Here is a 24,491-nt window from a genome sequence, read left to right on the forward strand (position 1 = left end):
CCAGAGTTCCTTACTTGCAGGAAATGGCGGGGACAGGATAAGGGAAGCAAGGCCAATGAGCCCTTTAAAGAAAGCAAGAGGCTGTAACCCCTCACCAGCCCTAAAATCCCCCCCCCCTTTCCAGTTATTCAACTCTGTCCCCTTCCCATGCCTGTTGGCTTCAAAGTTTTTCAAGTGTTCGGCACACTGGTATGTCAGTGCTGCCTCCTGGGGGACGTTTTTATAACCTGGTTGAAGGTGTTTCCTTCCTACTGGCAAATCAAAGGAGGCAGTACCCTGGCTATTGTTCCATAAGGCAGCTGTGGAGACATTTAACCTAGACACCAATACACAGCAGGCTGGTCACATCTGAGACCTGTTCACAGATCTGACACTGATATGATGTCAGATTGCTTTGGCTTATAATGATGTGCTCTTATCAGTCACCATGCCACAACCAGCCATAGCCTATATTTAGATATGTACCTACCACCAGACTGATTAAGTCAGAAAATTATTATAATTTAGATGATATGTGCAGAAATTAAATTGTTACCTCTGCCTGCAGTTACTATGTCTCCAGCAACTATCTGAGATGCACTGCTGAGCTTTTAATATGGTCTGCTCCACAGCAGAGCTGGTGCTAACATGTCAGTAGACTGGTTACAGCAAGGCACCTGTATGCATTATAGTATTTGCATGGGGCATTTTGAACGGGGTGGGTCTGATAGGCAGACCTCCCTTTCAGGAACAAAATTACATGCATCATTTAATATCGATAAAAAGGCCATGCCTTTCACACCCTCGCAAGTGGAAATCTGTCACAACACTAGATTCCATACTCCAGGTCTGCAGACTATTGCAGAATGGAGAGTGGGAATTGGAGGAATAGGAAAGGGTGGAAGAGACAGTACACAAGAGGGAAAGATAGAGAGACAGAGATATACAGAAAGTATGGCGAGGACAGAGAGTAGAGAGCATGCAGAGTACTTCAGAGCTGCAGGGGACACACACACCTTGTTATACTTACATATATTTAAGAAAAGTTTATTTCTACTCAGCCTCCTCAATAATCATTCTCCTTTTCAATCGTCAGTTCTCCTTTTTACTCATAAATCTTCATTCTTAATTTATATTCCTAATATCTCAGCAATCCTCACTCCTTCTCACCTACCCACATTGTACATTGTAGAACACTGTCTCCTGTCCTCCCCATTCCTTAGTCAGTACTCGTTCCTCCTTTCGCACAACTCTACCTCCACTCTTCTTCCACGTACCTTACCCCGCGGCACCCTCTGTTATTAGAGCGCTGGGGCACATGCACAACTTTGGTATTGCACTTTGCGAGCCCAGAGGCCCTGCGCTGTCACTCTTGCACATTGTCCCTCTGCTTTCATTTTTTCCCTTTTTGGAGTACTGACTTTTTCCCAGACAAGTGGCAATCCAAAATAAGACCGTTTCAGAGGTATGAATACAATTTGTGCCCCCGCAGACCTTAGAACCCACAAGGTCATTGTACACCATATATTCTGTTTCATCGGTAGCCTTGCATAGTTGGCTGAGAAGAGTCTACTGCCCGTTCCTTAGCCCTTTCTCGAGTTGAGGGAGTACAACTTTACTGAACAACTGTGGTGTGCCTACCAGCACCCTGAGCCGATATCTATTGGAGAAGAATAACTGGACCCAAGGCAGAATTCAGATCTGGAGAATTGTCACCAAAATAAAATTATGAAGTCTGAATATGCCAGGACCTATTGCATGGGTGTCTGTGCTGTAATTGGGGCCTGGTTATATACATTTTCAGGTGTGTACACCTGAGGGATGGTCCCATGGTACAGTGCGTTTCAGGTGGAAATTCCAGAGATGGATGTTCGTGCGTTAGGACGAATTGTGAGGCGGCTTTGTCATTGAGTGGCGTGTTCTTGATGCTCTGGACTCATGAGACAATGGGCCTCATTACGAGTCCAGCGGTAACCGTGGCAGAAATTCCGGCAGGTTACCGCCGGACTTTTATTACCATTCCGCCTCCGTGATTGCTGGAATCACCAGGGCATGACAACCCCGGTGACCCGGTAATTCCAGAGGCGGAATTCTGTTAATCCCCATTCCCATGGAGTTCCATAGGACTCCATGGGAATGGGGAAGTGGAAACATCAGCACCATGCTGTAATGGTGCCAGTGTTTCCATGTCCGCCTGCAGGCGGGTGGTGTTAAACCCACCAGATCACCTGGCGGAAGTGACAACTCCCGCCTGCAGGACTCTTAATCAGCCGGTCCGGAATGAACGGTGGTGGCGGATTTACCACCACCGTTCTCTCCGGACCGGCTTTCTCGTAATGAGGCCCAATATATTGCTACCAGTTGATGCACTGCGGCGTGACACAGGTTTTTGGTGATTATGATTATAATATTTGGGTTGTTGCTTCCCGTGTGAATGAAAATACACACTTTCATGCATCTTGTAATATGCTGCAAATATATTGTAAGCAATTTAATGCAATGCATTTGAAAGCCGTTTAAAGTAAGTGATCCTGACTATGAGGAAAGATGAATTCTTCAGTATGGTGTGCTCATCATCCTGGTTAGGCAACCATTCAAATTATAGCAGACATTCATAATATTTAAAGAAAACAACAGCAAAGTCTCCGTGATTCCAAATCTTTAGTAATATTATATGTAGTGGCGCAGAGGAAAACACACTAAATCTGGCCGAAGCAGAGACACTCACTTTGGCCAATGCATTTCGCAAAGATTCCTATAACATATGTATTACGGCATAAAAATATATATTTTTGATAAGGTAAAATAAGTGTGTGTCATAATACATGTTATAGGAGAGACTGCATATAGGTGGCCGCGCTTTCATATACCCAATCTACTGCCAGGAAAAAGAAAGATATGAGGGAGTGGGGTCCCTACGTCTATTGTGTTTTATATAAGACTCCCCTGTTTTTTGAAGTAGGCCCCCTGTTAAAAAGGAAGGGGGGACCCTTTTGTGTGTACCAAACATTAGTGGACAACCCCAGCAGTCCTTAATGAAGTATGTGAGCTCACACAAGTGAACTCAGTTATGTGGTAGATGACTGCCACCCAAATTAAGAGTCCTGAGACGAACTCAAGGACCTACAACAAGAATGGCGGTCACCTAGACCCCAATAAAGACCGCTGGCAATGGATCTAAAGCTATTAGAGCTTGTCAAAGGGGGACATGGAAGCTCCACCTTGGGCTACCCATTACATGGTCTTTCTATGTCTCCCTGGCCAATGCCAAGTATGCCCAAATCCTAAGGGAAGCTTGGAATTCAGGGTTTTACATCTGGCTACAGACTGCATCTGAAGCTTGCTGTTTGACTAAAGAGCGGCAAACAAGAACAAAAGAGAAGCATGACATTAAGGCTTCTATTGGTAGCTAGAGCTTACATTACATACATTTTGATTGTCAAATGAGGAGGGATTATGCTCTAATAATTCATATTTGTTACCAACAAGTTAACCCCACAGTTCTAGGTATGTGTTAGCTAGATACTGACAGGGTCTCATTCCATGGAATTCGATTTCGATCCATTTCTGGGAAGCTTGTCCAAGTGACTCTCAACATCCAAAAATATCTTACATTGTTTCTTGTCTCCATTAACTTTTAGGTGTGAGGTTTCGTTCTTGTGATCTGTAAGGCATACTTAGGCGGATGTATACTAATTGACCTTTTCACAATTGATCGCAGTAGAATTGACCTTTTCACATTTGATTATGAAATAAAGGTCAATTAGGACATATATGCGGGGGGAAACCCCCATAACCCCACACTCAAACCAAAAACCCCCACAACTCCCTACCCAATCCCATTATATTATTTATTACCCCAAACCCACCCTACACATATATATAAAAAGTAAAATAAAGGCAAAGGTCAATTGTGCAGAAGGTCAGTAAGGGCCTCTATCCTTCGGTCAATTGGGACAAAAGGCCAATTGTAAAAAGTCAATTTGGGTAATACCACTTAGGCGTCTATTTAGCGTTGTACTGTCTGCAGCTTTTGTCTGAACTTTGCAGTCTGTGATAAATAGGACCAAATGTTAGAATCAAATCTCAGAGCAGTACACGTTGCTGTATAGAAAAAAATGTGTGTGCTCCACGGCATCCCTTTGTAAACTGGCTGAAGTAGTAAACATAGCATGCTTCTTTCTCCGGTCAGCAGCAAGTTACAACTAAATGTGTCTCTTTGTGGTCAAATGTTGTCATTGAGAGCGCTATATATGGAAACTTTGCAGCTACACTTACTCATTTTGGTCTCTGTAAGATCTGCTGTGAGGCAGCAGCACTTTAGTTGTTTGAACCCACAATGCTACATTTCATGTGTTTAAGTACATTGCTGTGTGCTGATGAGGAGCTAAGCACTGCAAAGCTCATACCCGACATGGAAACTATGTTTGTACCTTCCTCGGTCTAGCTTTTCTATAAGTCAGCATTGGCCAGTATCCCAACGACACAGGATTGCCTGTAATGAGTTGTGTCCCTTACCTAAACATTAGTGTGACCAGGTGACTCGGATGATGGGGATCTGCAGTGGATTCTCTATATTACCTAGTGGTCTCCAGTACACTTGCTGTCAGCCTAAACACTGGCTCATTACATAAAGTCACTCTAGCACTGTTTTCCCAGCATGTCATTATTTGAGAACTCCTGGAACACTCATTTCCATGATAAATAAGCTCTGCACAGTTCTCCTCGCTCTTTCTCGCTCTCTTTCTCTCTCTCTCTCTCTTTCTCTTTCTCTCTCTCTCTCTTTCTGTTTCTCTCTCTCTCTCTCTCTCTCTTTCTCTCTCTCCCCCCCCCTTGCAAGTGTGCCAGTAGATGAAATTATTACCTATTGTTAAAATTGACAATATTGCAACTCGAGTGCTTGTAGCATCCACGACTTTCCCCTCTCTCAGTCGCCTCATAAGATGAAACATTATGATCTGGCTTTGCTTTGCTTGATGCTACCTGGAACGTCAATGTGTGACTTGTACCTTGCAGGCTCTGTTTCTATCCACTGAGAGCTTTGGCTTTGCTGATTATCATACTGCCAATAAGAGACAAGAGGTAAGATCAGACAAGTCAACCACAGTTCTTATAATCTGCAAAGCAGAGTCCTCATAAGTAGAGGATTCCTCAAAATGGACTAGTTGGAATTTTGGTGGAGTAGGGAAATTAGAAAAGTTGGAAACTTAAAAAAAAAACTTTGCCATTATTTGATAACCAATTTCAGCTCTTCTTAATTGTGACCATTGTTAGTGGACATGTAAAAATCTGAAGAATCTATGCACTTTAGGATCTTTGACGCCAATAAACATGTTTTTCTTTGTTGTAATGCACTCTTGTTTCTCGAAGAGTCTTTTGATTTGATTTGAGAATTTGTAACATGTAAAACAACACAGGTGGACCAAGGAGAAATATACTGCATAGAGGCGCAGGTGATATATAGAAGAACTGGAGCTGAACAGAGAACTGAGGAAAGAGATTAAATAAACAGAAACTTGTTTATATTTTTTCTCCAAACTAGCAGGGAATTAGAGGAATGGAGTTGAAGCGGCAAGTCATTCCAAAGAGAAGGGCCAGCCACAGAAAAACGTTGACCGCCTTGGGTGATGCACCGATAATTGAGAGACAACTAAAAGATGACGGTGAGCTGACCAAAGAGGGCCTGAGTGATGAAATTGAATTCTTTTCTGTGCAAGATATTGAGGGTAAACCGTGAATGCATGTGTAAACTAGGCAGATGATCTCAAAAATCATACGCTGGCCTACAGGCAGCCAGTGAACGGAACGTCTGGTACCGAAAATAGAAGAATGTCTTGGTAGATGAAGATTGAGACGAATGGCTGTATTTTGTAATAGTTGCGGGTGGGGGCCCAGGTGTCCCTAACTGGCTTCCATCATGCCGGCAACAAAACAAATAGGTGGAACCATTTTGTGCACACCTATTGCCACCTCTGGTGGAGGGAGCATGCATACCTTTGGTACTTTGTCCAGCTTTGTTGATTTCAGGAACAGGGCAAAACTAAAAGTGAGAAGGTGTTTCCTCATTTGTTTCGCCTAGGGTTTCAAAGCCTGTTGTCCCTAGGACGTGCTCAAGTTCTATCATACAAAGTAGTGAACAACTAACAAGCATTCTGATGGCCAGATCTGAATTCAGTTGGAGATCTGTTCAAAGTTCAGTGCAAGGGGCACCGGTCAGAAGACGTGTAGGTCATCTCAGCAGAGGCAATAACCATTGAACGGGAATGGAATATGAATAACCCACCAATTTGCGCAGGTTCAAAGAGCACTGGTGGGCAAACCCAGGACTGAGTTATGCTTTAGTGGAGTATTCCAGCATCACACATGCATCATCTTTTGACAGCTCTATCGGTACCAAATTGAGTGGATAGTGTTATATTGATATAGATATATATATGGAAATATACATATTTCTTCCTATTTGCCCTACTCTATTGTTCACCTATGCTGGATCCTTGAATGGCCTTTAGCAGGCACTCAGGCATTCTGGAATAAAGATGGCATGTGCAGTTCAGGATGGGTGGTTTGGCAGTTAAAGATCTGGTGAGAAGCATCTGAGAGGGGCTTCTTGGGGGTCTTTGTGAACCCTAAGTTCTACTGCCCCTGAGAAGATGGTAAAGAAGGCGATTCAACTAAATCGTGTGATGAGTGCTTATCTTTTATTTTACTAGACATAGCCAGCTCATCTCACAGTGTCTTCTATTCTGATGCCCTCGCTTGCCCCTGCTAGCAGAATGCTACTGGTGGCACTTAAGTGAAGGTCATACCTACTCACAACTAACAACATGCGGAGCAACCTGACCCATTGCACCTCCCCACCAACAGGAGCCCATAGGAGCTTTCCTCACTCACCCTTGCACAGCAGAAAAAGGAGCATCACTCTGGTAGCTGCCATGCTCCAAAGATACTCGAGTGAATTTTAAGAGAGGTGATTCTTGGAAGAGTCTGGATCCATGCACCTAGAAGAATAAAAAAGAGGCATTTGTGAAAACAACAGTTTGTGGGTTTGTATAGTTTAGTGATCTCTGTGTTGCAAGGCATTGTCATGGTGTGATTGATGTGCTTTATGCAAAACAAAAGAGGTGATGGCTGGAAGGTTGCTGGCACCATTTGCCATGGCACTTAGACATTTTGCTTGGCATTGCCATAATATGCAGCGGTGCTACTATCACGTGAAGTATTGCCATCATATGCCCATGTACTCACCCCATATGCTAGACACTGCCATCATAGAGCCTCCAACAAATGCCAAGGTTTGTATCTTATACCTAGAAACTCATAACATGTCCCAGGCTTTGCAATCAATCAACTAAGCACCCTCTTCATTTGGCAAACATTTCAATCATGTATTTGTTATTGGCATCAAATGCCTGGGCACTCCAAGTGTTTGCCGGGTAATGCCATCATACTCACAGGTAGTGGCATCACATTCCAGTTATTGTCATTGTACTCCAAAAAGCTCACAATATTTGCCAGATAGTTCCATTTTATGGCTTTTCCGACCTACATCGTGGACCCGTTATCGTCCGGCCAACCTTTCTAGGACTAACCTTTACTTCAGCCCTGCAATAACAATGGTGTCTGGACTTTCCATCGAAAATGTTAAATTAAGGGTGACATTAAGGGTTAGATTTAGGGTTGGTTTAGGGTTAGGGGGGGTGCCCTTGGGAGTTGGGGGGGAAACCCCCCCCAATAAACAATAAGCACTAAAACGTTACATGAAGCTGGCCAGTGCCGAAATACTTAAAAGATTTCAGGTCTGGGCAGCTCCATGTAATGTTATAACGTGCAAAATAAATGCATCAAAATGCTATATTTAACATTTAAAAGTACATATCCATCGAAACATGTCCATGGAAAATAGGAATGGACAAGTTTTGATGGATATGTACTTTTAATTCAAAAGATAGCATTTTGATGCATTTACTTTCGTTGGATTTTTTTCGATGGATTGTAATTTTGATGCATCATTTTCGATGCAAATACTATAAACCATCAACAATGCCATTGGACAACCCTGCTAACTACTCGCCTGTACACACTAAAGGTGTCTGCTTCAATATCCACTAATCCTTAATTACAGTAGTCAAGCCACACTATGCCCTGTGGCTCTCTTTTGCATAGCTATGGAGACATGGGGCCTCATTACAAGTTTACCGGTCTGGAAATAAGGGTGCTGCTATCAACGTACAGGCACCCTTTCCGGACCTGCAGACTACAACTCTGCTTTCCTGGGCCTGTGCGCCGGGCAGGTCTGACCTGCCGGGTGCAACGACCCCAGAAAGCAGAGTTGTCACAGAAGCACCGGCACCATTAGCAACAGTGCCGGTGCTTGTGTGTCCCCCCTCCCATGGAATCCAATGGGGCTCCATGGGAATGGGGACTAACATTTTCTGCCGCCTGATAGCCCGGCCCGCCAGTACTTGTAATGTCCCGGTGGGACCGGGATATCAGGCGGCGGACCCAGTGTTTCATTCCGGCGGCAACCCGCTGGTAGCACCGACAGGGTACCGCCAGACTTGTAATAAGGCCCATGCTTACGGCCCAAAAATGAGAGCACATCTCTACTAATCATGCAGAACCCAGTAATGCCATATGGGACAGATATCTACCTTGCTCCTTGAAGCAAGGCCTCCTGCACAGGAAACCTGTGCAGCACATTTCTAGCATCCACCTAACATCTTACCTACACAAGCATAAATTAGATGCAGCGAGAAGAATGCAGCAACATGATAAAACACTTGCATGGCCTGCACGCATAACACACAATGCAATCCATTCAGGATGCATCGCAACCATGCACCCACCTCTGCACGTGGAGATAATCTGGATGCACAGAAACACTGGTTACATGGAAATTCTAGGTCACAACAATACAAGCCAGCAGTGCTGCAAGGCTACACCAGTTTCAAAATGAACAATATTCACGTGCTTATTAACAGAACATAGCACTATTCCCACCATACACAGGAATTGCCACTTTTTACATAGTTGTGTCATTATATGTGTGCAGCTACTCAAACCAACGTATGCCCAGGTGCTGTACACCATTTGCCATGCATTGCCAAGAGATGCCTGGGCACATAATTTCTCACCTAGACACAATTTTTTAATAGTGCGTCATATCGGATTCCTCCTTCTTCTAAAACCTGTCAGGATAGCGGTTATGTTTCCCCAACTCAATGGTATTCAATGTATCAACCTCAGAAGGATCAAGGGTTGAGGTGCCCCTGGAGGTTTTAAAAAAACACATTATTAAAATGTTGGCAAGCACAAACAAAAGGAAAAAAGAGTTCACCGTTGCAACGTTAATCTTTGATACAGACATTGCAGCGTAAAGCATATAGCCCGGCCACTACGGTACAAGAGACTGTTTGGTCAGCAGCTGAAGCACGGAAGTCTACTGATCTGTGGCAAGAAATGCCCGAAACTCACCCCATATGTCCTTCGGGCATCGTTGCATGCACTGTCACAGTCACTGATCCAAGTTAATTCCCTCAACCAGTGCCTCTCCTTGGGAGGCTGTTGGTCTTTCCACTTTCGCAAAATACAGCGTTTATCCGCCATGCACCCGATGTTCAAAAAGGATCTCAAACGTCGTTCAGGAATCTTCCTCCACACCCCAAATAGCGTACTCATGGGTGACTTCTCCAACTGTTTTCCTACAGTAGCAGATAAAGTCACAAAGACACGTTCCCAGAATCACTCATGTTCTGGGCAGGACCACAGCATATGCACGTAGCCCGCATCAACCCCCCGACCCCACATCTTGGACAGCAGACGTCATGGTCAGGGTACATTCTCCTCAATTTACGCAGTGTATAGTGCAGCATGTGTAAGATTTTAAACTGGATTAGTTTCAGCCTCATATTCATTGACACCGCCTTGGTAAACAGACACATGGACCACCACGGCCTATCAGTTATATCCACCTCCATTTCCTCAGCACACTTCCCGGGGCTTTGTCAACAACTCACAGGGTCCCATCCAGAATCCCCTTCTATAGGGCAGCCAGTATCCTCCAGCAGCCATTGGAGTTAGAGACCAGGGTGGCCAGTGCATTCCTGGGGGGCGGGGGGTACTCAATCGGGTAGCAATCCCACCTTTCTCGTACAGCAGCCCTTAGCCTGTAGAACTGCTCCTGTGCGCCTCCCGCCAGGTTTCGGACATCAAAAACCTTTCCCCGGGAGGGGAGGGAGGTAGGGGGAAATACACGTTATTCCTTTTCTTTTAATATTTTCAACACTACCTGGCTAAAGTCACATGGGTCATGATTGCCCTATAAACTGACATTACATGGTATGCACCTCACCCGGACAATGCGAATATTAGGGGGGAAGAGATGTAAACGGCTACGGGGGTGTGAGTATCTATTGCTTGAGGGCTACCATGGACTTCATTAGTATGTCTTCAATGATCACTGTTTCTGTAATACGAATAAGAACATTGTGTTTTTGTCTGTTTATCGTGAAAATTAATAAAATACGGTTTAAAAAAAAAAATCCCCTGGAATAATTCCCTCATTGTTTGAAACCCCGGTTTAGCCCAATGAGACCACAGCGAGGCGTCCCACTTCGGTGGCATGGCCGGGATGTTCCACAGCAGTAACCACCGGTAGTACGGGCTACACACACCAGTTCTCTCAAACTTTGCTCTGAAAGCAAACAACATCTTGTGAACAGGGTCAAACAGGCAATTGTCCTTGCAGCTAGTATCTAGGATCAGTGACTTCATGTCCGCATCCCCAGCTGCTGCTTTCTCTAGTTTGACATGAGGTGGGAGCCCATCCAGGCCAGCGTCTGGGCAGCCAGTACACCTCCAGATGTGGGTTAGTAAACCCCCCTGCATTGTAAGGGAGCGCCATTGCATCCCATTTTTTCCTAACGCCTCCAGAATGCCACAGAAATCTGGACATACCACTTTTATAAATCTCTAAAGTACTGTTTCCCCGGCCACAATGGCACGTTCACGAATATGTACAGCAGCTTGGGCCCCAAGATCCTTTTTATCAATGCCAGTCTATCTGCCACTGGTCTCGGTACCCATGAACAGGTTAAAGACGAGTTTAAAGAGGACAACTTACATACCATATCAGGAAATTTTTAGGGGCAAGACAGGTCTTAAAGAGAAGACTGTGAGATGTATGTGGCCGGTCAAGTATGTCTGTTTGTCTGTTCGTTTTATGTGACTATATATGGTGAAAAAACAATGGAGGAATTGATAGACGTGAAAAAAGAAAACAAGTGATTTTAGAATTAATTATTTATTTGTTGGAATTAAACTAATGGTGTTTAGTGAAAACATAGAGTAAAGTAAAAAAACGTGATATAGAGGGTTTGGAACCTGCAACGATTGGTGCACGCTCATATTGTTTTTGTTTTTCTGAAACGTGTTTTTGAAAAATCTGCAAAGTGTTAAGGTGAGTATTACAAACGGAATAAGTTCCTAATAGAGGAACTCCCGTCCCCTGCACACTTTCACAAGCTCAGAGTAATGAGCCAAACAATTTGGAGTATACTTATGTTCACACGAAAAGTGCGATGTGTTGAGACAAAATATATATTATTTAGATAATCATGAATTAAACACACTATTCATTAATGATTTCTTAACGATGAAAATCAAGACAACATTCTTTAACTTCTTCATATGTAGTTTTATTTTTCAAAATTGGCCCAACGTGTTTCGAGGAAAACATCTCTTCTTCAGGGGCATATTCAATATTTCAATCAAATCTAAAGAAAAATTCCAGAAGACATAAAGTTACTTATTCTGTAGAGAATATCAAATTACTTATAATTTCAAACTGACCGGTAGCATTAATACAGGTATTGCAAAATCATATATTTCTTTCAGCATCAATTATACTTGTATTATTTGTTTCATACAGTGAACATCAGACCTTTTCAAATGTGTTCAATCATGATATGATTGTGGGTGTGTTCTCTAAGTCAAAACTAAAAAAATCTCCATTGTGGCTGTCCATGCAATTGTAACAGGTCCTCCAACATGATGTACATCAATATCGGCAAAAGCAACCAAACATATTGTCCTGGACATTCTATCTAAAACTTATCCATTAATAATATCTAGGTGTTATCAAATCTCTGGTTCTCCAGCCATGTGTGACTAAAGCATGTCCAAAAATAAACAAATCGTTCTCCTTTATTAATGAGGATTGTGATAGAGTATAGGCTAGAGTCCTTCGGGTTTAGATATATATGCGTGTTACATTAAGTTCTATTACTGTCATCTCCTCGTGTTTAGAGTGGGAGTACTTATATATGGCTGGCTATCTCAATGTATTTGCTTGGTAGATTTAGAGAATAGAATACATAGAATCTAAAAGAACTAACTCGTAGTCTTACCCAGATAAAAGTTGTCATCAAACGTAGTAGTTTGAGGTAGATTTAGAAGGATGATTATGTTTAATCAATGTCCAATGATGGTCCCCTACATAAGGTTAAAAGAACATGCTATAAGTGGTTTGAGACTTAGAAAAGGTAAGTAATATATTGAGAGTAGGCGGTCCTTACCCTATAAGTAGGTCAGAGTGCCCAATGCTTTATGGTGGCCACTGTTAGTGGATGTAGGAGGATCACCAGGGATCTGGATCCCACAAGGATGCCTGCTTGGCTAAGAGATTTAAAAATAAAGGTATATGGACAAAATGGATACGTTTGTATTGAAGAGAAAGATTCTATCATTAAAGGTCAGCGCCTCTTGGTGAAAGACAGGACCTAAGTCCAGAAGGAATATGTCACTTACCCAAATGAATAGAAGGTTAGTGGAGAAGAAAGCCTGCACCTCCCTTCCATTCCCACTGGTGTGTACGAATTTAAAATGGCCGCCATATGTAGCGGCGCATTATGGTGACGTCATCACATTGTTACGTGCCGTGATGTCACCACAATAGCCCCGTGCATGCGGATTATTGTATAAAATGTAATTTGAGTATAATTACAATACTCTAAGCTAGAATAGACCTTAATGTTAGAGAAACTGGTGCTTATAAATATGAGTGCATGACGTATGGTATATGGTGACGTCAAAACGTGGTTCCGTGACGTGACGTCACCATAGGTCGCCACACTGCATGCGTGTTACTGCTGATGGAGAGGTGTAATGAGGCAGATTGATATATATACAGAACCTAAAGTCTGGTTCGAATTCGGAGGGTAAGGGAACAAAAACTGTTGATAATAGCAACAGAAAAATGTATTGTTTAAAAAGGTATTGACTTTATCACCAGAATTTGGGCTCCAGAAGGGCCCAAAAGTTGTGAGCATATAGGTGAATGTATTCTATGGAATACCCGGGTTAAGGTCACATATTGCAAAACCGATATCAGAGGTTATGCATCGCTATGGGCCTCAGTACGCCCTTGGAGGCGGCCATGCCGTGTCCGGGTTCCCCGAACGGGGAAACACCGGGCCACTCCGAGTATGGAGGGCCTGGCACTTCCCCCTTCAGGGAACCCGGGCCGGTCCTTCCCCATTCCCACTCGAGCCCCCATAGAGCTCAATGGGAATGGGGAGGGAGCCAACAACACATCTACTACATTAATTCTCATGTTTTTTCAATAAAAAAGCTAAATGTGACATAAATCAATAAACACCAATGGAAAAACAATGATAAAAAACATCAAAGCAATTATTTTGGGATAAATACTTTCTACAATTGTAGAAATGGTGATCAACCATTGATTCTAATGGTCTCACCCTCGTAAATCAATACATCTGTAAACACGAGAAGCTGTTTCTTCCTTAATTTGTTTTATACAGCCTCTCTGTGTTTATTCATTACATATATTTTGGGTGTAGTTCAATATTATACCTCATTCAGAACAACCTGCAGAATATAATTGCATGTAGAGAAAAAGGAAACAGATTCAATGGATATTTCCTTTAATTTGTTGACATATGTTTGGAATGGGCCGTCTTCAGGACAAGGAAACTGATTATACAAGAATTCTATTCTTCCCAAATACGATGCTTCTTTACTTTCAATCTTTAGTTCACTATGTTTGCTTGGGGACGTTAAGAAAAATCCATCTGGCAACTTGGTACATCTTTTGTCCAGATTTACAGGTGTTACCCACTACCTTATATTTTATTCTTCTTTTTTCTTGTTATTGAAATCTGCCTGTCGACAGACTCAGTGTGGTAATTTTCTACGTGGCAGTTCTTAATAATACTGTCTAACTTCAGTCTTTTCACAGTTCCTGGGAGGCCACTCAAGTTGAGCCTCAAGTCTTTGTGAAATCCAACTCAAATTTTATTGTTCAGTGGTAATCTGTATTTCAAAATGGCCCTTAATGATAACACGCGTTTCGGCGTACCCAATGCCTTTCTCAAATCAGGGCAAATTTCAAATAATCCTAATCCAAATTTTGTAGCATCTCTCTCTTCAAATAATTTGAATAGGAATGTATGTCATGGGTTAAATCCCTCCTGAAAATGTCTCTACTTTTGTCGTCCGTGCGTTCGTTCTCGCCTTGAATATGCTGCTACAGGAGATAGATAGGGGTGCACTCAGCCAGGGATTCGACGTGGAGAGGGCGCACAGGGCTAAGAGCAGACAACCACAACCGGGTACACACCCCCGGCTGCTTATCGCCAAGATATTGAACTATGAAGTCAGGGAGAAGATACTGGAGTACATCCGCAAAGGAGGGACAGTACACAGAGGATCCACGAATATCACGGCGTATCCGGACTACACCTTTTTGGCGCAGAGACAATGGTTGAACTACGTATCCGTCAAAAGGAGGCTGCACGAGGCGGGATACAAATACATGTTGCTGTACCCAGCAAAGCTGAAAGTGATGCACAACAACAAGGCACATTTCTTCGAAACCCCGGAAGAGCTGACGGCTTGGTTGCACGCATGGAACTGCCCGGCAGGAGCAGATGATCAGACGGAGAGCAGACTGGATAAGTGATCTGTGGGTTTCCTGAAATACTTTAGACTGAGCAGGGATGGGGATGTTACATTCAGCAATGACATTGACGTTGGGCTAGAATATAAAACGTAATATGGGGAGTTTAGAGCGTACTATTCACAAGCAAGCCTCAAGATGTAGAAGAGTTTGATAAACTGAAAGTTGTATGCGGGAGACATCAATGGAACATGTTACTACCCCTAGTAGTTAGTTTAGTTGGGATACCTGTAGGTCTGTATCCCCCTGCGGAGCCCTGAGTATCAGCTAGGCCAGAGAAAAGGTCTAGATGCAGGGTAGCCTGAGATCCAAAGTTGGAGCTGGGCAACAGTTTGTGGGGGGGGGGGGTTGGGTGGGAGACAGAGGGGTCGTTGGGGAGTTGCAGAAGAGGGTGGTGGAGGGACATATAGGTGTTAAGGGAGGACAAGCCTACAATCACATGCCACAAAAGAAGAAGAGGATAGTGGGGGTGGAGACGGGCGGAGTAGGAAACGGATAAAATGGGAGGCCTGAGGATAGCGACCTGGAATGTGAGGGGACTAAATAACTACATCAAACTCAATAAGGTCATGATGTACCTGAAAATACAAAAGATAGATATTGCACTGTTACAGGAAACACAGCTGAACAAATGAAGGCAAGCGGTGGTAGATCAAGATACCACCAGTTATTTCAAGAACTTGGATACCAAAATAAGTCCATATATTGACAGGGCAGTTATATGGGGGGGGACTTTAACTGTGCCTTGGACCCGAGGCTAGACAGGTCTGATGAGAAGGTCTGGAAGCCAACCCCAGTGGCGAAGGCCTTGGGCACCCTGCTAGAGGATTTTCGGTTAGCGGATGTGTGGAGAATGCACCACCCACAGGTCAGAGAATACTCACACTATTCTGCCCCCCAAAACCTGTATACCAGATTAGATTATATATATACTGGACCGGAGTTAGTGGACGAAATATCACAAGCAGAATACAAGGCTAGAGTCCTCTCGGACCACACACCGCTGATAATAACATGGCAGAACTCACACCCCAGAGCGAGAATCCCAACATGGAGACTCAGGTCCGAGGTGCTGAAAGACACTGTGTTCAGGGAAGACTTGAGGAAAGATATAAAGGAATATTTCGAACAGAATACTGGGAGTGTAGATTCGACTGGGATGCTGTGGGAGGCATTTAAGGTGGTAGCGAGGGGAACAGCGATATCTAAATCACAGGGATTGCAAGGTAGCATCATACAGGAACTGCATAATGCGGAGAGGAAGTTGGAAACAAAAATGCGGGAGGGCACGGGATCCCCTAAAGAGGCAGAGGCTATATGCCACTTACAGCAAGAATGCAGGGACCACTGGGAGCGACTATGCAACTGAAACTATAAAAAATATGTGGAGAGACAGCATGCAGAGGGAGACAAGCCAGGCAGGTTACTTGCCTGGCTATATAAAAGCAAGACCCCCTGACAAGCAATTAGAGCAATGCAAGGGGCAGATGGGCAGACACGAGATACCCAAGAAGAAGTTAATGAATGTTTCCTTGAATACTATAAAAAACTGTATTCAGATACCACCAGAGGGAAGAAATAGATGTGCATGAAGCTTTAACAGAGATTGCTTTACCCAAGCTTGAGATGGCGGATAGAGAAAACCTAGAGGCCTCAATAACGGTGCAAGAGCTAGAACAAGTGATTAAGACGTTACCTACTAACAAGGCCCCAGGGGCAGATGGACTCCCTAGTGAGTTCTACAAGGCATACGGGACGGAATTGCTCCTTCCGATGCTGGCAATGTTCAACGAAGAGTTTAACACAAGCACATTGCCTGAGTCCCTTTCGGGAGGCGATCATCATCTCGCTCCTTAAACTGAACAAACCAGACATGGATTGGGGGTCCTATAGACCACTCTCGATTCTCAATCCAGACAGCAAAATACTCACAGCAGTGATGGTGAATAGGTTGAGGCCCGTCATTTATAAACTCATACACCCTGACCAAACGGGGTATGTCCTGCACAGGAACATATCCAACAAACTTAGAAGACTCAATCACGTCATAGAACAGACAGAGGATAGCCCCCAAGAGATGGCGATAATCTAACTAGACGCAGTGAAAGCGTTCGACTCAGTCAAATGTCCCTGGCTGTTGGCTGTTTTAGAAGAATATGGTATTGGGCCTGTATACTTGAAGTGGGTCCAGCTGTTTTACAACAAACCATTAGCTCGAGTCAGAACGGGAGCGACCATATCAGAACAGTGGCAATTGAGCAGAGGCACCAGACATTGCTGCCGTGGTCCCCAATGCTGTTTATTTTGGCACTAGAACCCCTATTGGTGTACTTGAGGCAGAAACATGGAGAAGTGGGGATCAGCACTAAGGGACGGCAGCATCTGATATCGATTTACGCGAGTGACATGCTGATGTACCTGAGGTACCCCGAGGAAAACCTTCAATATATTCTGGAGGTTATGGAGCAATACATAATGCTGTTCGGCATAACAGTTAACCCTAAAACATCGGCCATATTCCCCCCGGGTAGGTACGTGGGAACACCAAGGCACAAACTGCCGGTATTACAGATAAAGTGGGAAACCAAGACGTTTAGATACCTGGGATTAGAGGTATATCATAATGTCGAAGTTGAACACAAGCAGAACACTCAGAAGGATGTGTCTAAAATAATAAATAGCACAGCATTTTGGGCCAAGCTACCATTGACCATGATGGGGAGAGTGGCACTGTTAAAAATGGTGGTGCTACCCATGTTATTACATTATTTTGCGAATATTCCATACATGATACCCAAGCGATTCTTTGTCAAGGAACAGACCATATCCATGGGTTCATATGACAGAACTCCAGGAATAGAATAGCGTTATGGAAGCTACAGAACCCGTATGAACAGGGGGGCATTAGATTGCCCAACTTTGAAGTATACTACTTGGCTAGTCAACTATAATATGTAGCAAGGTGGTTATCAGAAGATCCTACATCTGAGTCCAAATTATTGAGGGCTGAGTGCACCCCTTACTTCCTGAATCAATGGATGTGGTTGCCAAAATTGCAGTGGAGAGGAAGGTCAAGATTGCTAAACCTGGGCGGGGAGATGAGGCGGAGAGCTTGCCAGGTAATGGGGAGCCCGTTCCCGTGCTCTCCACAGATACTGCTGGTGGCGCTAGGAGGGAAGGATGAGCAAATGAGGAGGACCATCAGAAGGCAATGGGAACCAATAGGCATGGCGACTGCCATAGAAACATTTTATGATGTTTCAGAAGGGTACCATGAGGTCTCCCGAATACATGGACTACTGATGTCCAAGGCTGAGAAGGAAGTGTGTCCAGACGAAACGAGATTGGGAGGAGGAGGTTGGGGAGCCCATGGGAGATGGGCTATGGATCAGGGTACAGGGATATCATAAAAAAGCACCAAGGAACGTGAGATTGCAACAGATCCAGTTGTATGTCACTCACAGGGCATATGAGCCAATAGCAGATCCGTCTGGAGTAAATCTAGAGGATGAGTTTGACTCGAGAAGCATTGGGGATGCTATTGATAAAGTCTATCATGATATGAGGACTAAGAAGGTATTTCAAGGGAAGGCCAAAAATGATCGACTCGAGAGTACGCAGCTGTATGATAAAGAGGGATCATCATGTAGTTTTGAGCCAAAGGAACTGTCTTTTGATAGACTGACTCTGAATAGAGATGAAGAAGAGAGAAGTCACATGAGTTGGGGACAGAATATGTCAGACGAAGATAAAGCAATCTACCGTGGGGAAGAGGAAGGTGACCCATGTGGCCCTAAAGGGTGTTTATCAATGGATAAGGAAGTAAGATGGTCAGATCTAGACCTACACAAATCTTGGGCGGCAGAATCATTGACGCGGCTAGATCGACATAAAGAGCAATCCCATGATCACAGGGGGGACTCACCACCGTATGTGAGTAGGTTAAGGTCACTGCCCGGTAGAAGGCGGAGCGGAACCATTGTCCCTGCTATGGATAGAAAGACGATGGGTGACGAATGTGAATTTGGGATTTCACAGTTTCCTTTGTTAGAAAAGGGAGGAGCTAGGCCACAGTATATACCTTGGTCACAGATGGATAAGGATCATTTAAAGTGTAAACTCCAGAGTTTAACTTCTGGCACTGGGAAATGGATGCATGAGTTAGAGAAATGACAGGAGGAAACACGTTAGCTATAGGGGACATTAAAGTTCTCCTGATTGCTATCCTTGGGGAGAGGGCTGATGACGTTTGGTCAAGAGCAGGGTATTCTGGTGTTACCACGATAAAGACTGCTCACTATGGAGAGCTGTTCAATAACTGTAGGGCGGCGGTCTGGAAAGCGCTTAGAGTACTGTTTCGGACACATCAGACATGGGAGCTATAATGGCGAAAAAGATGCAGGAAGGGGAAGATCCTCTTATTTATATTCAGAATTTCCAAGAGCAGTGGTCCTTGGAGACACAGGAATCTTGGGTGAAATATATTCCTGTATTTTATCATATATTGTGCCAACGGCTGCCTGAGTCAGTATAGAAGCAGCTCAAGAAATTGGTAGGCATGGAAGCGAAGCCATGTCGAGAAATACAGTTGACCATTGCGCATTATTGCAGGCTGTTGCAAGAGAAGAATCAAAAAAAGAAAGACGATGTTAGGAAAGGTGAAGAGGCAAAGTTAGTGCAGAAGAAACTGAAAGTACACCATTGAAGGGGCGATGTTAACTAGTGGAGACGGGTCGGGTTCATAGCAAGCAGCAAACATGCTGCAGATGAATAACCAAAGGCAGTTCGATCAAAATAATCGTGGATTTGCACCACAGGGAAGGGGAGGCTTTTGAGGTAGGGGCTTCCAGAATAATCAGGGAAACTTCCAGAACAATCAAAGTGGGTTTCAGAACTCACAGAACGACAGTGAAAACATGCAGGAGGAGCAAAGTAGGAGACCTCCTCCTGTATGCTAGACATGTGGTATGTCAGTGCACTATTCTTGCACATGTAAAAGTCAAGGATTTGTGCAGAATGGGCACTTCTCAAGAGGGGGGACTAATAACCCGCCTGCATATCCGAAGCAGAGTGGAGATGGGTTTGCTTAGAATCAAACAGTGCAGCAGACACAAGCACAGAGAATGCAGCCAGACTTCCAGGCACAGCAGGCACTAATGAATCCGTCACAAGGGCAGTCACAGCAGTCACCCATGCAGATACAGCAGAGCACAAGTACGGGTCAATGAATGACTCTTAGAATAGGGGGTGTCACTGTTGATGGAGGGAATCCTTTCACAGGTACGGGGATGAGAATGTTTCCACAATAGGACAGCTCACTGAGAGACTTGATGTGTTCGATACTATCTGTGATGCCTAATCTTCAAAAGGAACCAAGGGTTGATGTCAATATTGGAGGCAAATCCTTTTCGTTTTTTTGGTAGACACGGGTGCAACACGCTCATGTATACAAGAGGGGAAATGTTCGATGTCTGGAAATGCCATGAATACTCAAGGTTTCACAGGAGCTACAAGCAGAGTTCCTTTTACTGATCCATTGCCAGTCTCTATAGGAGAGCGTGACATGTCTGTGCCACTGTTATATTCAAGGCAGACACCTGTCAATATATTAGGTTGAGATTTAATGACCAAGTTGAACATGACCATTTCATTCACTGATGAAGGCATAGTGTGTTCAGCACCAGGAATGCATTATTTAAATGTGAGTTAATTTATTATGGCGTTTACAGGACAAGTGGTCATGCGAGGAGTACCGTTAGAACCAGAACTTTTTCATTATGGGGTACGAATTCTGTTAACATGGCTGCCAGGCTTAGTGGGCAGGACTATGAGAATACCTGATTAATTTTTTTTTAGACCGAAGTTACCTATGGATGAAGAGCAAGGGCGAATGTTTCCTTTAGAATTAAAAGCAGCCATAGTACGAGGAGAAATGGCTTTGCTTGATGGAAATGATCATGACGGCAGATGATGGTACACAGTGATTGTCATTGGGGAAGGTTGAAGATTAACTGACGTCACTGATGAGGATATGTTTGGAGATCATCCAGCAGATGACAAAGTAATATTTGAGATGAGTATTACTTATTGGGTGAGAGCAATTAAACGTGAGGTTCCTCAGAAAATGATGATAGCACAAAAGCGTCCCGAATATTTTGATGACAACATGGCAAAGGTACCAGTCTCGTTATGGCAAAAGGTCCCTATGACGTTTTCCTACTGAAGGGTGCTGAAAGTGAAGATTACATTGAAACAAGGAGCAATTTTACCTCAAGCACGACAGTATCCCATGTCTCGAGAGGTAGATGAAGGTATTTTTAAGACAATCGCCCTCATTCCGAGTTTGGAGGTAAGGGAAAAACAATGCCGGTAAAAGATTACTGGCATCATTTACCGCTATGGGCTATTCTGACCAACCAGACCGCTATTAACGGCACCGTAAAGTAAGATACCGTTAATAGCGGGCTGGGCACGGGCACGCCACCCACCATGCTGGCATTAGCGGCATGCCGTAAACCGGAGTAGATCACAAGTGAGGCAGACATGCAAATAACGGCCTCATGAAGGCGGAAAAAGTGCCTACCGGCATGCCGTAAATACCGGCATCGCCGACCTGCCGTAAAGAGCCCTGAGCAGTGTTTCCAACTGCCACAGGTGCATACAATCAGCACAAGTGGAGGCAATGGAGTCAGGCCCAGTACAAAAGGAGCACACACACACACCACACCCCCTCCCACACCAAGATGATTCCAATAGTAGTAGCATTACTGGAGCTGGAGGACCTGCTTGCATTGCCACAACATCATCAACAACAACAGCCGCCACCACAGAGGAGACGCAGGAGGAGAAGGAGGGTGGGACAGGCCCAGCATGCCCCACCAGTGCAGCCACCATTACCACGCCGGCAGCCCCAATCCCTCGCATCATAGCCACTCCCTTCAACCTAACCCCTGAGCAGATCCACACCCTGTACCGTCTTGACCGGGAAACCATCGCCACCATAGTGGACCTGATACACAACGACATAGTGAGCCTCATTGAAATACGCACCGCCATCCCCCTCTACTGAAGGTAGTATCTGTGCTCCACTTCCTTGCCACAGGCACCTACCAGCACACAGTGGGGCACATGCATGGTATATCACAACCCTTATTTTCCCGGATTCTGAACCAAGTGCTGGATGCCCTCCTCAAGCACACAAGGGATTACATATCCCTACCACGGACTCCCCAGGAGATATTTGATACAAAAGTTGCCTTCCAAGCACTGGCAGGTATGCCAAATTGTGTAGGTGCCCTTGACTGCACCCACGTGGAGTTGGTGGTCCCGCATGCCACAGAGGTGATGTACCGCAACCGCAAGCAATACCACTCCATCAATGTGCAGATGGTATGCGATGCCAGCAAGATCATTGCACATTGTTGAGCCCGATATCCCGGATCAACTCATGACTCTTTGGTCCTGCGGAACTCCACGGTACCACGCTTCATGGAGCGACATGCTGGACGACGTGCCTGGCTGCTTGGTAAGTAGCAGGACTGGCACATGGCATTGAAAAGGGGGAGAGATGCACACACCACCATGCTGCCAATGTTGATGTGAATGCACGATGTGCACATTACCAAACATTGTGCCCCAAACCATCACATACCGTACAAGACACACAAATCCCATATGAATGAAGTAAGGTCCACACCTATCACGACATGACTAACAGGAAACCACGCCACATCCCACGACACGTGCACCACCCATCAACGACCCTCACCCTCCGTAACACCATCCTGCACCATGCAGTGCATATGCACCATGTTGATGTCTCCAGCATATCACCACACAGGACAAGCATCCCTGGGAGTGCATCATACTGAACCTACTAAGGAATCCACTGTCCGGCACAGGGCTGGCACAATCACAGGAGTGCTGCATGTCACCATGGGAATGCCAAGGCTGATTGCCCAATATTGCACAGACTACTGCCAAATCTCACAGGACACAACACCTCAATATTTTGACACTAACACAGCTGTATGCATACACCATGCATGTGCAACTAGACGTCAGCGCACACCATCATCTTGAAGATGAACCCAAACCATTAGACCATGGCACATGGAGGGACAGAAAATGGCGGCAATGCATCCAGGGACATGTGCATGTGGTCAACCATAACCTGCAGGCAGGTGTGACTAGTACAGCTGTCCTTCATGATTCCCCTGACATTTACCTTCATTTTTCTCTCATACAGGTGATAGTGGCTATCCCTTGAAGCCGTGGCTCCTCACCCCTGTCCGAAACCCACAGAACAGGCACGAGGAGGACTATAGTCGTTCCCATACCCATACACGTGTGGTCATCGAGCAGACCTTTGGCCTGTTGAAGGCACGATTTCACTGCCTCAGCCGGTTGGGTGGGGCACTCCTCTACAGGCATGAGAAGGTGGCCAAGATCACCATGGCATGTGTAATGCTGCACAATATGTGCATCCGCCGGAACGTGCCCCTGCCCCCTGACATGGAACTGCTACCACCTGATGATGATGAAGGGGAGGAAGAAGATGTGGCAGGACATCATCACGGTACCGATGCGCAGGAGGGACGTGCTGTGCGGCAGTCAGGGATCGCACAATATTTCTGACACACATGTCAGCAGAGAGTGACATTATGTTTGGACATAGGGCACTGGGTGTGGGGGTACATGTACACTATGCACTGTGAATGATTAAATGACACATGCGCAATGATGAATGTCCACTTAGGTCTTCCTTTTCACACAACCGGTGTATTGAATGTAACAACATTAACGTAAGTGACAAAACCCTCCACCACTCTCCCCCTCCTCCCCCTCCCCCACAACTCCCCCACAAACCCTCACCCCCTCCCCCCACACACGCTGACCCCCTCCCACTCCCCCCACAACTCCCCCACACAAGTCCCATTGAGTCCACGAAGCCTACATGAGCCTGCCATAACATTCACTCGGCACTCCCAGAGCCAGGGGGTGGCATGTCCCGTCGGCGCAGTGCACGGACCGACCGGCAGAGGGGGCTGGTTTGGGTTGAACAGCTGGAGGATGGTGTGGCCTCCTGCTGAGGTTGTGGGGCGGGACGACCTGCCTCCAAGGCATCAGCGATGCACCCTAGCACCTGCCGGAAGGCCGAGACCTCCTCGCAGAGGCAGTTGGTGTTGTCTGTAAAGGACCAGCCCAGTACTGACAACTCTGTACGCCACTCCCTCTGGCCTGACGGTTGTCCTGTACTAGCACGTCAGCCTGCTGTGGTCCTGTGGCTGCACCTGTGGGTGTGCTGGGAATCTGGCTGGCATGCCCAGCCTGCTCATCCTCCCCAACACTGAATACTGGACTGATATGTCCCTGGGTGTGGTCATGGCCAAACTGCTCTGGGGTGTTGGTGTTCACGGTATCGCTCGTCGATACCTGGGGGGATGTAATTTGGGTTGGGGTATGGACCACATCCATTGTATCATCCTCCACGGTGCCCCAGATGTCCTCCTGGCTGTCTTCCACTGTGAGG

At 45.2% G+C, this 24,491-nt stretch overlaps 1 protein-coding gene across 2 annotated transcripts in view; it reads right to left on the reverse strand.

Annotated features, from left to right (window-relative positions):
• LOC138528609 (sialic acid-binding Ig-like lectin 13) overlaps nt 1-24,491 on the reverse strand; it is a 295,789-nt gene that overhangs the window by 174,350 nt on the left and 96,948 nt on the right. For both annotated transcript variants that reach the window (XM_069640414.1, XM_069640405.1), the window contains one exon: nt 6,871-6,977. In XM_069640414.1, coding sequence (XP_069496515.1) covers nt 6,871-6,913 — 43 coding nt within the window. In that variant the 5' untranslated portion in view covers nt 6,914-6,977. The remainder of the gene's footprint in view (nt 1-6,870; nt 6,978-24,491) is intronic.

Source organism: Ambystoma mexicanum, chromosome 1q (assembly GCF_040938575.1).
Source record: "Ambystoma mexicanum isolate Mex_15411 chromosome 1q, UKY_AmexF1_1, whole genome shotgun sequence".
NCBI classification, from domain to species: domain Eukaryota; kingdom Metazoa; phylum Chordata; class Amphibia; order Caudata; family Ambystomatidae; genus Ambystoma; species Ambystoma mexicanum.